The sequence below is a fragment of the Coregonus clupeaformis genome, unplaced genomic scaffold (genome assembly GCF_020615455.1).
Source record: "Coregonus clupeaformis isolate EN_2021a unplaced genomic scaffold, ASM2061545v1 scaf0024, whole genome shotgun sequence".
NCBI lineage: Eukaryota > Metazoa > Chordata > Actinopteri > Salmoniformes > Salmonidae > Coregonus > Coregonus clupeaformis.
In genome coordinates this window covers 439,210-455,576 of record NW_025533479.1, presented here as the reverse complement: position 1 = coordinate 455,576, position 16,367 = coordinate 439,210, and the positions used below count along the sequence as shown (strand labels likewise).

General features: G+C 41.7%; 1 protein-coding gene across 1 annotated transcript in view; it reads right to left on the bottom strand.

The window, feature by feature from the left end:
- Positions 1 to 935: 935 nt before the first annotated feature.
- Positions 936 to 16,367, bottom strand: part of LOC121531384 (BTB/POZ domain-containing protein KCTD12-like) — a 51,656-nt gene continuing 36,224 nt past the window's right edge. Inside the window, exon 2 of the mRNA XM_041836625.2 lies at positions 936 to 1,680. Within this exon, the coding sequence (XP_041692559.2) occupies positions 1,169 to 1,680 (512 nt within the window). The 3' untranslated portion in view covers positions 936 to 1,168. The remainder of the gene's footprint in view (positions 1,681 to 16,367) is intronic.

The following is a 16,367-nucleotide window of genomic DNA, read 5'->3' as shown; positions in this document are numbered from 1 at the left end:
AGTCCTCTGTAGATGATACAGTGTATAGATGTCCAGTCTAATATCAGTCATAGTAGTACTCTGTAGATTATATATAGATGTCCAGTCTAACATCAGTCATAGCAGTCCTCTGTAGATGATACAGTATATAGATTTCCAGTCTAATATCAGTCATAGCAGTCCTCTGTAGATGATACAGTATATAGATGTCGAGTCTAACATCAGTCATAGCAGTCCTCTATAGATTATATATAGATGTCCAGTCTAACATCAGTCATAGCAGTCCTCTGTAGATGATACAGTATATAGATTTCCAGTCTAATATCAGTCATAGCAGTCCTCTGTAGATGATACAGTATATAGATGTCGAGTCTAACATCAGTCATAGCAGTCCTCTGTAGATTATATATAGATGTCCAGTCTAACATCAGTCATAGTAGTCCTCTGTAGATGATACAGTATATAGATGTCCAGTCTAATATCAGTCATAGCAGTCCTCTGTAGATTATATATAGATGTTCAGTCTAATATCAGTCATAGTAGTCCTCTGTAGATGATACAGCATATATATTTCCAGTCTAATATCAGTCATAGCAGTCCTCTGTAGATGATACAGTATATAGATGTCCAGTCTAACATCAGTCATAGTAGTCCTCTGTAGATTATATATAGATGTCCAGTCTAATATCAGTCATAGCAGTCCTCTGTAGATTATATATAGATATCCAGTCTAATATCAGTCATAGTAGTCCTCTATAGATGTCCAGTCTATCAACAAAATATCAATTTGATGTATTACACGTCAACTGCAGCTCTATTGACATGTAAAGTAGATATCTTCATCAGCAGCACTAGCCCTTGAATGTAGTCGTTCTATGTGTTGCTGACACTTAATTGTATTGTCCTTGTAGTTCCTGCTTCAAGTAGAGGTGAGTATATGAGTATATGGAACAATGAACCAGAAAGCATTATGTGATAATAGCCTTTATGTGATAACAAAACCACTGTAATTAATGTAGTCTAGTACAGTTTCATGCATGCCTGATTTCTCAAGTCCAATGCCAATCTAATGCAAGTCCTATTCAAGCCAAGCATTAATATACACTGCTTATTACTGTAATCCGATATTCACAGTAACACTATCTTATTGTGTTGGGTCTTTTAGGTAGCCATGGTAACGTCATTGCCCCTAGGCATTGTATTTCTTCAGTAGGTCGCTCTGCCAGTGCCTCTTCTTGTCAGGGAAGACTTTAGGAACTTTAATCTTCCTAAAATCCTCAATACACTTTTTTAGATCTTCCTCCATCACCTTCCTCTCCTCCTCTTCCTCATTGACGCCTGGTGGGGGTCCCCCATTCTCCTTGACGGTGATGGGGCGCGGCAGGGTCTTCAGGGCGAGGGTGGTGGGCCGCTGGGGGCTCATGTCAGGCAGGGGCAGAGAGGGGGGAGAAGGGGGAGGGAGGTCGGGGCTGACCGGGGCTGGGACTGAGGCTGGAGCTGGAGCTGGAGGAGGGGGGGGTGGGGGATTAGCAGGAGGAGGAGGGTCGAGGGGCAGGCTGTTTCGCAGGTCCAGAGTGGTGTTTGTTTCTGGTTGGCTGACGGCAGTGCTGGTGGGGCAGGGGTCGTCGACGGGCTGGTCGGCATGGCGACTGGTGTCTGGGAGGTCGGAGGGCACAGGTTTGGGGAAGGTTGATCGCCCACCTGTAGTAGAGTGAGAAAGAGAGAGAGAGAAAAGGGGAGAGAGCGAGATAAGATAACTTTAAAGGTGCACTATGCAGAAATCGCGCCGCCATTTCCTGGTTGCTAAAATTCTAATAGTTCACCTAATTTCAGTTTATGTGATTAAACAAGCAAGTATAGTGTGGGGAATCATTGTACCATCGAAACAGCTGTGAAATATATTTTCCATAACCAAAAATATTGTTTTTTCAGCTGTTTGAAGCTGGTATAAAAAAACGATAGTAAAAGCCACAAAATGAAACTTAAGAACGGGAATTTCTATGTGAATTTGGTTTGGTCGCCCAGAAAGTTACATAACGCAGCTTTAATAATGTGTTGTGCAGTTCCATTCTTCTATTCGATCAATCTCAGAGTGTGTGTCAAAAGGTAGAGAGATAAACAGATGTGGAGAGGGAAAAAATAGTGGGATGAATAGAGAGACTGCGAGCGATAGAGCGATTGGTCTCAGGTGTGTTAATAGTGGTCCTGAAGGTGGTGCACAGGACAACATACAAAGAGAATATGTATCTGATGACATTCAGCCTTTAATGTTGCGATTAATCGAAGTGTGTCAGCGCCATACCACAGCTGCCTGGTAGGGAGAGAAAGCTTCTCAACCCGGATTAGATATGAGATTCTGTTGCCATGGGAACCAAGACAAATACACCCTGGAAGGAGGAATGTCACTAGTTACCACAGCCACAAAGTATCAACGAGGCGTTCGCGAAGGATATCCTACAGACACCCGACAAGGCCCAGATCCCCGTCATTCGCGTGAGGAAGAGACGGAGATATCGTGGACGTAGGTTGGGGTGCCTTGTAAGGATCCGACGGCGAGCGAGTAAACTGCCTCTCCCATCAATCCTATTAGCCAACGTTCAATCTTTTGAGAATAAAATTGACGATTTAAGATTACGGTTATCCTACCAACGGGACATTAAAAACTGTAATATCTTATGTTTCACGGAGTCGTGGCTGAACGACAACAATAATAAAATTCAGCTAGCAGGCTATACGCTACATCGACAGGACAGAACGGCAGACTCTGGTAAGACAAGGGGTGGCGGTCTCTGTATATTTGTAAACAACAGCTGGTGCACAAAATCAAATACTAAGGAAGTCTCGAGGTTTTGCTCGCCTGAGGTAGAGTATCTTATGATAAGCTGTAGACCACACTATTTACCAAGAGAGTTTTCATCTATATTTTTCATAGCTGTCTATTTACCACCACAAACCAATGCTGGCATTAAGATTGCACTGAATGAGTTGTACAAGGCCATTAATCAACAGGAAAACGCTCATCCAGATGCAGCGCTCCCTAGTAGCCGGGGACTTTAATGCAGGGAAACTTAAATCCGTTCTACCTAATTTCTACCAGCATGTTAAATGTGCAACCAGAGGGAAAAAAACTCTAGACCACCTTTACTCCACACACAGAGACGCATACAAAGCTCTCCCTCGCCCTCCATTTGGCAAATCTGACCATAACTCTATCCTCCTGATTCCTGCTTATAAGCAAAAACTGAAGCAGGAAGCACCAGTGATTCGGTTAATAAAAAAGTGGTCAGATGACGCAGATGCTAAGCTACAGGACTGTTTTGCTAGCACAGACTGGAACATGTTCCGGGGATTCTTCAGACAGCATTGAGGAGTACACCACATCAGTCACTGGCTTCATCAATAAGTGCATCGATGATGTCGTCCCCACAGTGACCGTATCGTACATACCCCAACCAGAAGCCATGGATTACAGGAAACATCCGCACTGAGCTAAAGGGTAGAGCTGCCGCTTTCAAGGAACGGGACTCTAACCCGGACGCTTATAAGAAATCCCGCTATGACCTCCGACGAACCATCAAACAGGCAAAGAGTCAATACAGGTCTAAGATTGAATCATACTACACTGGCTCTGACGCTCGTCGGATGTGGCAGGGCTTGAAAACTATTACAGACTACAAAGGGAAGCACAGCCGCGAGCTGCCCAGTGACACAAGCCTACCAGACGAGCTAAACCACTTCTATGCTCGCTTCGAGGCAAGCAACACTGAAGCATGCATGAGAGCACCAGCTGTTCCGGACGACTATGTGATCACGCTCTCCGTAGCCGATGTGAGTAAGACTTTTAAGCAGGTCAACATTCACAAGGCCGCAGGGCCAGACGGATTACCAGGGACGTGTACTCCGAGCATGTGCTGACCAACTGGCAAGTGTCTTCACTGACATTTTCAACATGTCCCTGACTGAGTCTGTAATACCAACATGTTTCAAGCAGACCACCATAGTCCCCGTGCCCAAGAACTCTAAGATAACCTGCCTAAATGACTACCGACCCATAGCACTGACGTCTGTAGCCATGAAGTGCTTTGAAAGACTGGTCATGGCTCACATCAACAGCATAATCCCAGAAACCCTAGACCCACTCCAATTTGTATACCGCCCCAACAGATCCACAGATGATGCAATCTCTATCGCACTCCACACTGCCCTTTCCCACCTGGACAAGAGGAACACCTATGTGAGAATGCTATTCATTGACTACAGCTCAGCATTCAACACCATAGTGCCCTCTAAGCTCATCACTAAGCTAAGGATCCTGGGACTAAACACCTCCCTCTGCAACTGGATCCTGGACTTCCTGACGGGCCGCCCCCCAGGTGGTAAGGGTAGGTAACAACACATCTGCCACACTGATCCTCAACACGGGGGCCCCCTCAGGGGTGCGTGCTCAGTCCCCTCCTGTACTCTCTGTTCACCCATGACTGCATGGCCAGGCACGACTCCAACACCATCATTAAGTTTGCCGACGACACAACAGTGGTAGGCCTGATCACCGACAACGATGAGACAGCCTATAGGGAGGAGGTCAGAGATCTGGCCGTGTGGTGCCAGGACAACAACCTCTCCCTCAACGTGACCAAGACAAAGGAGATGATTGTGGACTACAGGAAAAAAAAGAGGACTGAGCACGCCCCCATTCTCATCGACGGGGCTGTAGTGGAACAGGTTGAGAGCTTCAAGTTCCTTGGTGTCCACATCACCAACGAACTATCATGGTCCAAACACACCAAGACAGTCGTGAAGAGGGCACGACAAAGCCTATTCCCCCTCAGGAGACTAAAAAGATTTGGCATGGGTCCAAAAAAAAAAAAAAAATTCTACAGCTGCACCATCGAGAGCATCCTGACTGGTTGCATCACCGCCTGGTATGGCAACTGCTTGGCCTCTGACCGCAAGGCACTACAGAGGGTAGTGCGTACGGCCCAGTACATCACTGGGGCAAAGCTCCCTGCCATCCAGGACCTCTATACCAGGCGGTGTCAGAGGAAGGCCCTCAAAATTGTCAAAGACTCCAGCCACCCTAGTCATAGACTGTTCTCTCTGCTACCGCACGGCAAGCGGTACCGGAGTGCCAAGTCTAGGTCCAAAAGACTTCTCAACAGCTTCTACCCCCAAGCCATAAGACTCCTGAACAGCTAATCATGGCTACCCGGACTATTTGCACTGCCCCCCACCCCATCCTTTTTACGCTGCTGCTACTCTGTTAAGTATTTATGCATAGTCACTTTAACTCTACCCACATGTACATATTACCTCAACTACCTCAACTAGCCGGTGCCCCCGCACATTGACTCTGCAACGGTACCCCCCTGTATATATAGCCTCCCTACTGTCACTTTATTTTACTGTATATATAGCCTCCCTACTGTCACTTTATTTTACTTCTGCTCTTTTTTTCTCAACACTTTTTTTGTTGTTGTTTTATTCTTACTTTTTTTGTTTAAAATAAATGCACTGTTGGTTAAGGGCTGTAAGTAAGCATTTCACTGTAATGTCTGCACCTGTTGTATTCGGCGCATGTGACCAATAAAATTTGATTTGATTTGATTTGATTTGAAGGAGGAATGTCACTAGTTACCACAGCCACAAAGTATGGCTTTATCATAGAAATTCATGAATACAAAAATGTGCTTTTAGGTCTTCATTTAAGGTTAGGGTTAGGCACAAGGTTAGCAGTGTGGTTAAGGTTAGGGTTAGGCACAAGGTTAGCAGGGTGGTTAAGGTTAAGGTTAGGGTTAGGCACAAGGTTAGCAGTGTGGTTAGGGTTAGGCACAAGGTTAGTAGTGTGGTTAAAGTTAGGGTTAGGTTTCAAGTCAGATTTTAAGGAGAGAAATTGTAGAATTAGGCGGGGTTTAGCCATTTGTGGCTGTGGTAACTAGTGACAACCTGGAAGGAAAGGACAAGGAGGATTGTGGGTAAAGAGGACAAGGAGAAAACACAGCAGAGGAAAATCAGCAGAAAGTAATGTGGAGTAAAAGCACATCAGTTAGGAGGTGTTAGGTAGTGTTAAGTGGTGTTAGTTGATGTCAGGTGGTGTCAGGTGTTAGGAGGTGTTAGGTGGTGTTAGGCGGTGTTAGGAGCTGTTAGGTGGTGTTAGGAAGTGTTAGGTGGTGTTATGTGGTGTTAGGTGGTGTTAGGAAGTGTTAGGAGGTGTTAGGTGGTGTTAGGAAGTGTTAGGAAGTGTTAGGTGGTGTTATGTGGTGTTAGGTGGTGTTAGGAAGTGTTAGGTGGTGTTAGGAAGTGTTAGGAGGTGTTAGGTGGTGTTAGGTGGTGTTAGTATGTGTTAGGTGGTGTTGACAGCATTGAATGCATTCCTACAGTACCACCATACAGACCATGCATTCACACAGGTTACACACACACTGACGCACACAAAGTTCTTATACACACAGAGATACACAACATACCCACTCACCCTCATACAGACAAATACATTATTTATAAAGACTTGCACATCATATGACACACACAAATGTACACACACACAAACACACACACACACACACAGCGCCTCTGCCCTGTATCTCCCAGCAGGCCTGATCGTCAGGGTAACCCAGCTTATGTAACAGCTTTAGAGCAGACAGAGAGAGAGGGAGAGAGAGAGCTTGTGTGTGTGTTTGTTGATACGCATATGTGTGAGAAAGATAGGCCTAAATATAGAGAGCTATAGAGAGTGAAATAGAGACAGAAAGAAAAAGGGATGGAGGTTGGATAGAAAGGACTGTACTGTAATATACTGTGATTATACTGTAATATAATGTAATATACTGTACTGTAATATACTGTAATATATTATACTGTAATATACTGTAATATATTGTAATGTAATATACTGTAATATACTTTACTGTAATATACTGTAATATACTGTAATATACTGTACTATACTGTAATATACTGTGATTATACTGTAATATACTGTAATATACTGTAATATACTGTAATATATTGTACTGTAATATACTGTAATATACTGTACTGTAATATACTGTGATATATATACTGTAACATCTATATATAATCTGTGATATACTGTACTGTAATATACTGTGATATACTGTAATATACTGTAATATATTGTAATATAGTAATATTTTGTACTGTAATATACTGTAATATACTGTACAGTAACATATACTGTGATTATACTGTAATATACTGTAATATAGTGTACTGTAATATACTGTAATATACTGTAAAACACTGTACTGTAATATACTGTAATATACTGTAATATATTGTACTGTAATATACTGTAATATACTGTACTGTTATATACTGTGATTATACTGTAATATACTGTAATATACTGTACTGTAATATACTGTACTTTAATATACTGTGATATACTCTACTGTAATATACTGTGATATACTGTACTGTAATATACTGTAATATACTGTAATACACTGTACTGTAATATACTGTAATATATTGTACTGTAATATACTGTACTGTAATATACTGTGATCATACTGTAATATATTGTACTGTAATATACTGTAATATACTGTACTGTAATATACTGTGATATACTGTAATATACTGTAATATACTGTAATATACTGTAATATATTGTACTGTAACATACTGTAATATAATGTAGTAATATACTGTAATATACTGTAATACAGTGTACTGTAATATACTGTAATATACTATACTGTAATATACTGTAATATATTGTACTGTAATATACTGTACTGTAATATACTGTTATTATACTGTAATATATTGTACTGTAATATACTGTAATATACTGTACTGTAATATACTGTAATATACTGTGATATACCGTAATATACTGTAATATACTGTAATATATTGTACTGTAATATTACTGTAATATATTGTACTGTAATATAATGTAATACATTGTACTGTAATGTACTGTAATATACTGTACTGTAATATATTATACTGTAATATATTGTACTGTAATATACTGTAATATATTGTACTGTAATATACTGTAATATATTGTACTGTAATATACTGTAATATACTGTACTGTATATTACTATAACATACTGTACTTTAATATTATGTACTGTAATATACTGTACTGTAACATACTGTAATATGCTTTAATATATTGTACTCTAATATACTGTAATATACTGTACTGTAATATACTGTAATATACTGTACTGTAATATACTGTGATACTGTAATATACTGTAATATACTGTACTGTAATATACTATAATATATTGTACTGTAATATACTGTAATATACTGTATTGTAATATACTGTAATATATTGTACTGTAATATACTGTAATATATTGTACTGTAATATACTGTAATATACTGTACTGTATATTACTATACCATACTGTACTTTAATATTATGTACTGTAATATACTGTACTGTAACATACTGTAATATGCTGTAATATATTGTACTCTAATATACTGTAATATACTGTACTGTAATATACTTTAATATACTGTGATATACTGTGATATACTGTAATATACTGTACTATACTGTAATATACTGTAATATATTGTACTGTGATATACTGTACTGTAATATACTGTAATATAATGTAGTATACTGTAATACACTGTAATATATTGTACTGTAATATACTGTACTGTAATATACTGTAATATATTGTACTGTAATATACTGTAACATACTGTACTATAATATACTGTAATATACTGTGATTTACTATAATATACTGTAATATACTGTACTGTAATATACTATAATATATTGTACTGTAATATACTGTAATATACTGTACTGTAATATACTGTAATATGCTGTACTGTAATATACTGTAATATACTGTACTGTATATTACTATAACATACTGTACTTTAATATTATGTACTGTAATATACTGTACTGTAACATACTGTAATATGCTGTAATATATTGTACTGTAATATACTGTAATATACTGTTCTGTAATATACTGTAATATACTGTAATATACTATACTGTAATATACTGTACTGTAATATACTGTACTCTAATATACTGTAATATACTGTACTCTAATATACTCTAATATATATAGAGAGCCAGTTTCATCATAGCGCTTCATGGTTTTTGCGACTGGACTTGAAGAAACTTAAAAAATTCTTGAAATTTTCCGAATTGACTGACCTTCATGTCTTAAAGTAATGATGGACTGTCGTTTCTCTTTGATTATTTGAGCTGTTCTTGCCATAATAAATGCTATCTTCTGTATAATACACTCTACAGCATATACAAAACTATGTGGACACCCCTTCAAATGTGTGGATTCGTCTATTTCAGCCACACCCGCTGCTGACAGGTGTATAAAATTGAGCACACAGTCATGCAATCTCCATAGACAAAGATTGGCAGTAGAATGGCCTTACTGAAAAGCTCAGTGACTTTCAACGTGGAACTGTCATAAAGTGGTAGGCCACACAAGCTCACAGAACGGGACCGCTGAAGCGCGTAAAAATCATCTGTCCTCGGTTGCAACACTCACTACCGAGTTCCAAACCACCTCTGGAGCAACGTCAGCACAAGAACTGTTTGTCGGGAGCTTCATGAAATGGGTTTCCATGGCCGAGCAGCCGCACACAAGCCTAAGATCACCATGCGCAATGCCGGGCGTCGGCTGGAGTGGTGTAAAGCTCGCCGCCATTGGATCTGGAGCAGAGGAAACGCATTCTCTGGAGTGATGAATCATGCTTCACCATCTGGCAGTTCGACGGACAAATCTCGGTTTGGCGGATGCCAGGAGAAAGCTACCTGCCCGAATGCATAGTGCCAACTGTAAAGTTTGGTGGAGGATAAATAATTGTCTGGGGCTGTTTTTCATGGTTCTTTCAGGCACCTTAGTTCCAGTGAAGGGACATCTTAATGCTACAGCATACAATTACATTCTAGACGATTCTGTGCATCCAACGTTGTGGCAAAAGTTTGGGGAAGGCCCTTGCCTGTTTCAGCATGACAATGCCCCTGTGCACAAAGCGAGGTCCATTCAGAAATGGTTTGTCGAGATTGTGTGAAAGAACTTGACCGGCCTGCACAGAGCCCTGACCTCAACCCCATCGAACACCGACTGCGAGCCAGGCATCAGTGCCCGACCTCACTAATGCTTGTGGCGGAATAGAAGCAGAAATGTTCCAACATCTGAGTGGCGCAGTGGTCTAAGGCACTGCATCGCAGTGCTAACTGTGCCACTAGAGATCCTAGTTCGAATCGAGGCTCTGTCGCAGCCAGCCGCGACCGGGAGACTCATGGGCGGCGCACAATTCGTCCAGGGTAGGGGAGGGAATGGCCGGCAGGGATTTAGCTCAGTTGATAGAGCATGGCGTTTGCAATGCCAGGGTTGTGGGTTCGATTCCCATGGGGGGCCAGTATAAAAAAATATGTATTCACTAACTGTAAGTCGCTCTGGATAAGAGCGTCTGCTAAATGACTATACATTTAAATAAATAAAAAACATCTAGTGGAAAGCCTTCCCAGAAGAGTGGAGGCTGTTATAGCATCAAAGGGGGGACCAACTCCATATTAATGCCTATGATTTTACATTTACAGTTAAGTCATTTAGCAGACGCTCTTATCCAGAGCGACTTACAATTAGTGAGTGCATACATTATTATATATAATTTTTTATATTTTTCATACTGGCCCCCCCGTGGGAAACGATAATTTTGGAATGAGATGTTCGACGAGCAGGTGTCCACATACTTTTGGTCATTTCGTGTGTATATATATATGTATACAGTGGGGAGAACAAGTATTTGATACACTGCTGATTTAGCAGGTTTTCCTACTTACAAAGCATGTAGAGGTCTGTAATTTTTATCATAGGTACACTTCAACTGTGAGAGACGAAATCTAAAACAAAAATCCAGAAAATTAAATTGTATGATTTTTAAGTAATGAATTTGCATTTTATTGCATGACATAAGTATTTCACCTACCAACCAGTAAGAATTCCGGCTCTCACAGACCTGTTAGTTTTTCTTTAAGAAGCCCTCCTGTTCTCCACTCATTACCTGTATTTACTGCAGCTGTTTGTACTCGTTACCTGTATAAAAGACACCTGTCCACACACTCAATCAAACAGACTCCAACCTCTCCACAATGGCCAAGACCAGAGAGCTGTGTAAGGACATCAGGGATAAAATTGTAGACCTGCACAAGGCTGGGATGGGCTACAGGACAATAGGCAAGCAGCTTGGTGAGAAGGCAACAACTGTTGGCGCAATTATTAGAAAATGGAAGAAGTTCAAGATGACGGTCAATCACCCTCGGTCTGGGGCTCCATGCAAGATCTCACCTCGTGGGGCATCAATGATCATGAGGAAGGTGAGGGATCAGCCCAGAACTACACGGCAGGACCTGGTCAATGACCTGAAGAGAGCTGGGACCACAGTCTCAAAGAAAACTATTAGTAACACACTACGCAGTCATGGATTAAAATCCTGCAGCGCACGCAAGGTCCCCCTGCTCAAGCCAGCGCATGTCCAGGCCCGTCTGAAGTTTGCCAATGACCATCTGGATGATCCAGAGGAGGAATGGGAGAAGGTCATGTGGTCTGATGAGACAAAAATAGAGCTTTTGGTCTAAACTCCACTCGCCGTGTTTGGAGGAAGAAGAAGGATGAGTACAACCCCAAGAACACCATCCCAACCGTGAAGCATGGAGGTGGAAACATCATTATTTGGGGATGCTTTTCTGCAAAGGGGACAGGATGACTGCACCATATTGAGGGGAGGATGGATGGGGCCATGTATCGCAAGATCTTGGCCAACAACCTCCTTCCCTCAGTAAGAGCATTGAAGATGGGTCGTGGCTGGGTCTTCCAGCATGACAACGACCCGAAACACACAGCCAGGGCAACTAAGGAGTGGCTCCGTAAGAAGCATCTCAAGGTCCTGGAGTGGCCTAGCTAGTCTCCAGACCTGAACCCAATAGAAAATATTTGGAGGGAGCTGAAAGTCCGTATTGCCCAGTGACAGCCCTGAAACCTGAAGGATCTGGAGAAGGTCTGTATGGAGGAGTGGGCCAAAATCGCTGCTGCAGTGTGTGCAAACCTGGTCAAGACCTAAAGGAAACGTATGATCTCTGTCATTGCAAACAAAGGTTTCTGTACCAAATATTAAGTTATGCTTTTCTGATGTATCAAATACTTACGTCATGCAATAAAATGCAAATTAATTACTTAAAAATCATACAATGTGATTTTCTGGATTTTTTAAAGATTCTGTCTCACAGTTGAAGTGTACCTATGATAAAAATTACAGACCTCTACATGCTTTGTAAGTAGGAAAACCTGCAAAATCGACAGTGTATCAAATACTTGTTCTCCCCACTGTATATACAGTGGGCTCTAGAATCACTGGCACCCCTGACTGGCAATGCACAAACAATACTTTAAAAAATATAAACAACATAATTATACAGATAAACTCAAAATACCAACATGTGAGAAATACTGTACTTTATTAATATTTTAATGGAACCAACCAAAATCATACAATTATTTAATACAAAATAAATGTCACCAAAATCAAGGTTTCATCATTATTGGCACTCCTCATTTAGTACTTAGTGCAACCACCTCTGGCAAGGATAACAGCATGGAGTCTTTTCCTGTAATGTTTGACAAGGTTAAGGAACACATTTGGAGGGATTTTGGACCATTCCTCTATGCAGATCCTTTCAAGATCTTCAACTCAGCCCACAGATTTTCGATTAGATTGAGGTCTGGCGACTGAGATGACCATGGCAGAACATTGATTTTGTTGTCACAGAGCCATTTCTGTGTGGAGCTTGAGGTATGTTTGGGGTCATTTTCTTGTTGGAAAGTCCACCTCCGGCCAAGTCCCAGCCTTCTGGCAGAGGCAACCAGATTGTCAGCCAGAATTGCCTGATACTTGTTGAAATTCATTATGCCATCAATCTTAACCAGTGCCCCTGGACCTTTTGGAAAACTACAAGCGGGCTGTCATGTGCCTTTTCCCCCAATTGCTCAGTTTGGCCGGGCTTCTTCCATTTAAGAATGATGGAGGCCACTGTGTTCTTGGGGACCTTCAATACTGTGCCTCGACACAATCCTGTCTCGGAGCTCTACGGACAATTCCTTCGATCTCATGGCTTGGTTTTTGCTTTGACATGCACTGTCAACTGTGGGACCTTATATAGACAGGTGTGCGCCTTTCCAAATCATGTCCAATCAATTTAAATTTACCACAGTTGGACTATGTAAACATTTTCTAAAAACCTGTTTTTGCTCTGTCATTATGGGGTATTGATGAGGAAAAAAAGGCAAACCGGACACTGAAGCTGGTGCTGCTGAGAGCTGTGTGGCCCATACCTCCATGGGTTCAGGCTCTGCCTCAGGACAGCAAAAGGAGGGAGGCGAGTGAGGAGGTGGACATCGGATGGCCATCGAGATGAGAGCGTCCCAGGAAATATTGTCATCCTGACATGCCAACTCTGTCTGGACCACCTCGCGCATGCCACTGCGGAATAGGGAGCAGAGCGCCGGCTCATTCCATCCGGAATCTGGAAGCTGCCACAGTCCGAAAGGTGAGGGCACCCTGCCGGAGCTGGAAAAGTTGCTCACCTCCCTCTCTGCCCTCTGGAGGATGGTCGAAGACCGCCCTGAACAGAGCCATGAACCTCTCATAGGAACCCCACTCCTCCTCTCCTCTTCCCAGACGGCCGTAGCCCACGGCAACGCCCATCCGGTCAGCACGGAAATGACCGTGGCAACCTTGGACCTCTCGGTGGTGGGGGCTCTCGTCTGATAGGCGAAATAGAGGGAGCGCTGGAGTAGGAAGCCACGGCATTTCGATGGAGTGCCGTCATATTTCTCCGGAAGGGATGGTCGGGCATCGCTGACCTGGGCGGACGGCTGGGTAGGCTGGGGGGCTGGCTCACTGTGACAACCCGTGGTAGGAGGCCCTCTGATAGGGGAATGGAGAACCTCGCTGGTGGTGTCGAGGTCGGTGGAGAACGCGGAGTACCTCCTCTATGGCCGTGCCCAGTAGAGCCAGCTGGTCGTGGTGTTGATGGAGTAGATGACCCTGTTCCTCGACCGTCAGGAGGATGGTGTTATCCTCTGATGCTTCCATTTTTCCGAGGCAGTATTCTGTAACATAATACGCCGGGAGTCAGGAAGCAGGCGCAGAAGGTGAGTTTAATAATGAAACGATACAGATGCACAAACATGAGAAGCGTACAGAACGTGAGAGAAAACAATACTACCTAATGACTGATGTCAACTGAGGGCTAAATAAAGGGGGAGTAATCACGGAGTAAATGACGAACAGGTGTGCGTAATGATGGGGAACAGGTGTGCGTAATGATGGGGAACAGGTGTGCGTAATGATGGGGAACAGGTGTGCGTAATGATGAAGCCAGGACCGGTGGTTAGTAGACCGGTGACATCGAGCACCGGAGGGAGCAGGAGTAGACGTGACAGCTACCATGATTACAGATAGTCCTGAATGAATCGTGAATGATGATGAGTGAGAAAGTTAGACACACAAATATCATACCCCCCCAAAATGCTAACCTTCCATGTTATTGTATTGGTGAGAGGTTAGCATGTCTTGGGTGTTAGCATGTCTTGGGTGTTACCATGTCTTGGGTGTATGTCTTGATATTTGTGCGTCTGTAACTTTCTGTCTCATCGTCATTCACAATTCATTCAGGACTATCCATAATCATGGTAGCATCCACATTAATGTAGAAATGTTTAGAAACATATTCTATTCTTATTTACAATAAAAGTGACTCCAAAATGACATAGAAATTAATGGTAAATAATGTATTATCAGAATAATCTCAAACACAACCAAGACAAACAGCAAATGCATCCAACAAGTTTGTATAGTCACAAACTTACAGTTTTTTCCAACTGCTTACACACAAAATCTTTTCATGTCACACGATTTTTGAAACCTCTCACTCAAAGTGCAAAACTACACACCAAATCTCCAAAACCATAAGCTATTTCTCAGCCTTTGACTCAGTTGTCAATTGCATAAAACACTTTTTTAAAAACACTACACACAATTCTCTACCTAAAACACAAAAATCTAACAGGAAGTGACTTGCTTTCCTTTTCCAAACACAACCAATCAAAATGCTACACTTATTCACCAGGTCACACACACACTCCTCACATGTGCAAACACTAATTGCTTAACTGATCACTAACCATTCACTGCTTTACTGTAGTATAGGCCTATAAATAGGTCAAAGGTCAGATTACCTGTTTTGAACAATGGATGCCAACAATGGACAGAGAGCAAGAGGAGTAGGAGGGAGAGGCAAAGGACAACAACGAGGACAAATTCAAAGACGTAGAGTTGGAAGAGGAGGAGGAGGAGTAGGAGGAAGAGGAAGAGGAAGAAGAGGACGACAAGGACGAGGGCAAAGAAGAGAAGGAAGGAGAGCCATCTCTGATGAGATTAGGGCAACACTTGTTGATCATGTGATCAACCACGGTTTGACCATGAGAGAGGCTGGACTGAGAGTCCAGCCCAACTTGAGTCGATTTACAGTGGCGTCCATAATTCGAACCTTCAGAAATGAGAACAGGTATGCAACTATCTAATGACTATTTTAGTATTACAGTAATGTACTGTAAAATACGTCTGACTGCATAGTATTGCATAAACATTTGTAACTCTAAGCCATCCATTTACTGCATTGAATGAATGAGGTTGGTTATCATGCTGTACTACATTTTTTTGTACATTGTTTACAGTTCCTATGCTGAACACATACTGTGTTTGAATTCTGTACAGAGTGGAAAGGCAAAGACATCATGGAGGACGAGGACGCTTGTTTACAGATGTACAAGAGACTGCAATTATAAATATGGTTTTGGCCAACAATGCAATTAGAATTCGAGAGATAAGAGAGCATATCTTGAATAATGACACCATATTTACAGTTTTTTTTGATTGCTTAAGCACGATTTTCAAAACAGGGCCCGTGTTTTCAAAACACTACACACAATTAGCACAACCACACACCCAATTAGCAAAACACTACAGATCCTTTGCAAAATTAAACACTCTTGTAAAAACTATACACTTCTTTTTAAAAACCACACTTTGTTACCATATGAAACACACACGTTTCACATTACTATACTCTGTTTGCACGAGTTACACTCTGCTGTGATAAACCTAAAACACTTTTAGCACTTCTACTTCCCTATGATTAGAGTAGGCTACTCTCAACAAAGTACAAATATAATGTAAATTCACCAAACACTACACAAGACCAATGTTGCAGACTGAAGAAACTCATTTATTTCTCAACACGCCCAAAATGTTGACATGGAGATTCATAATAC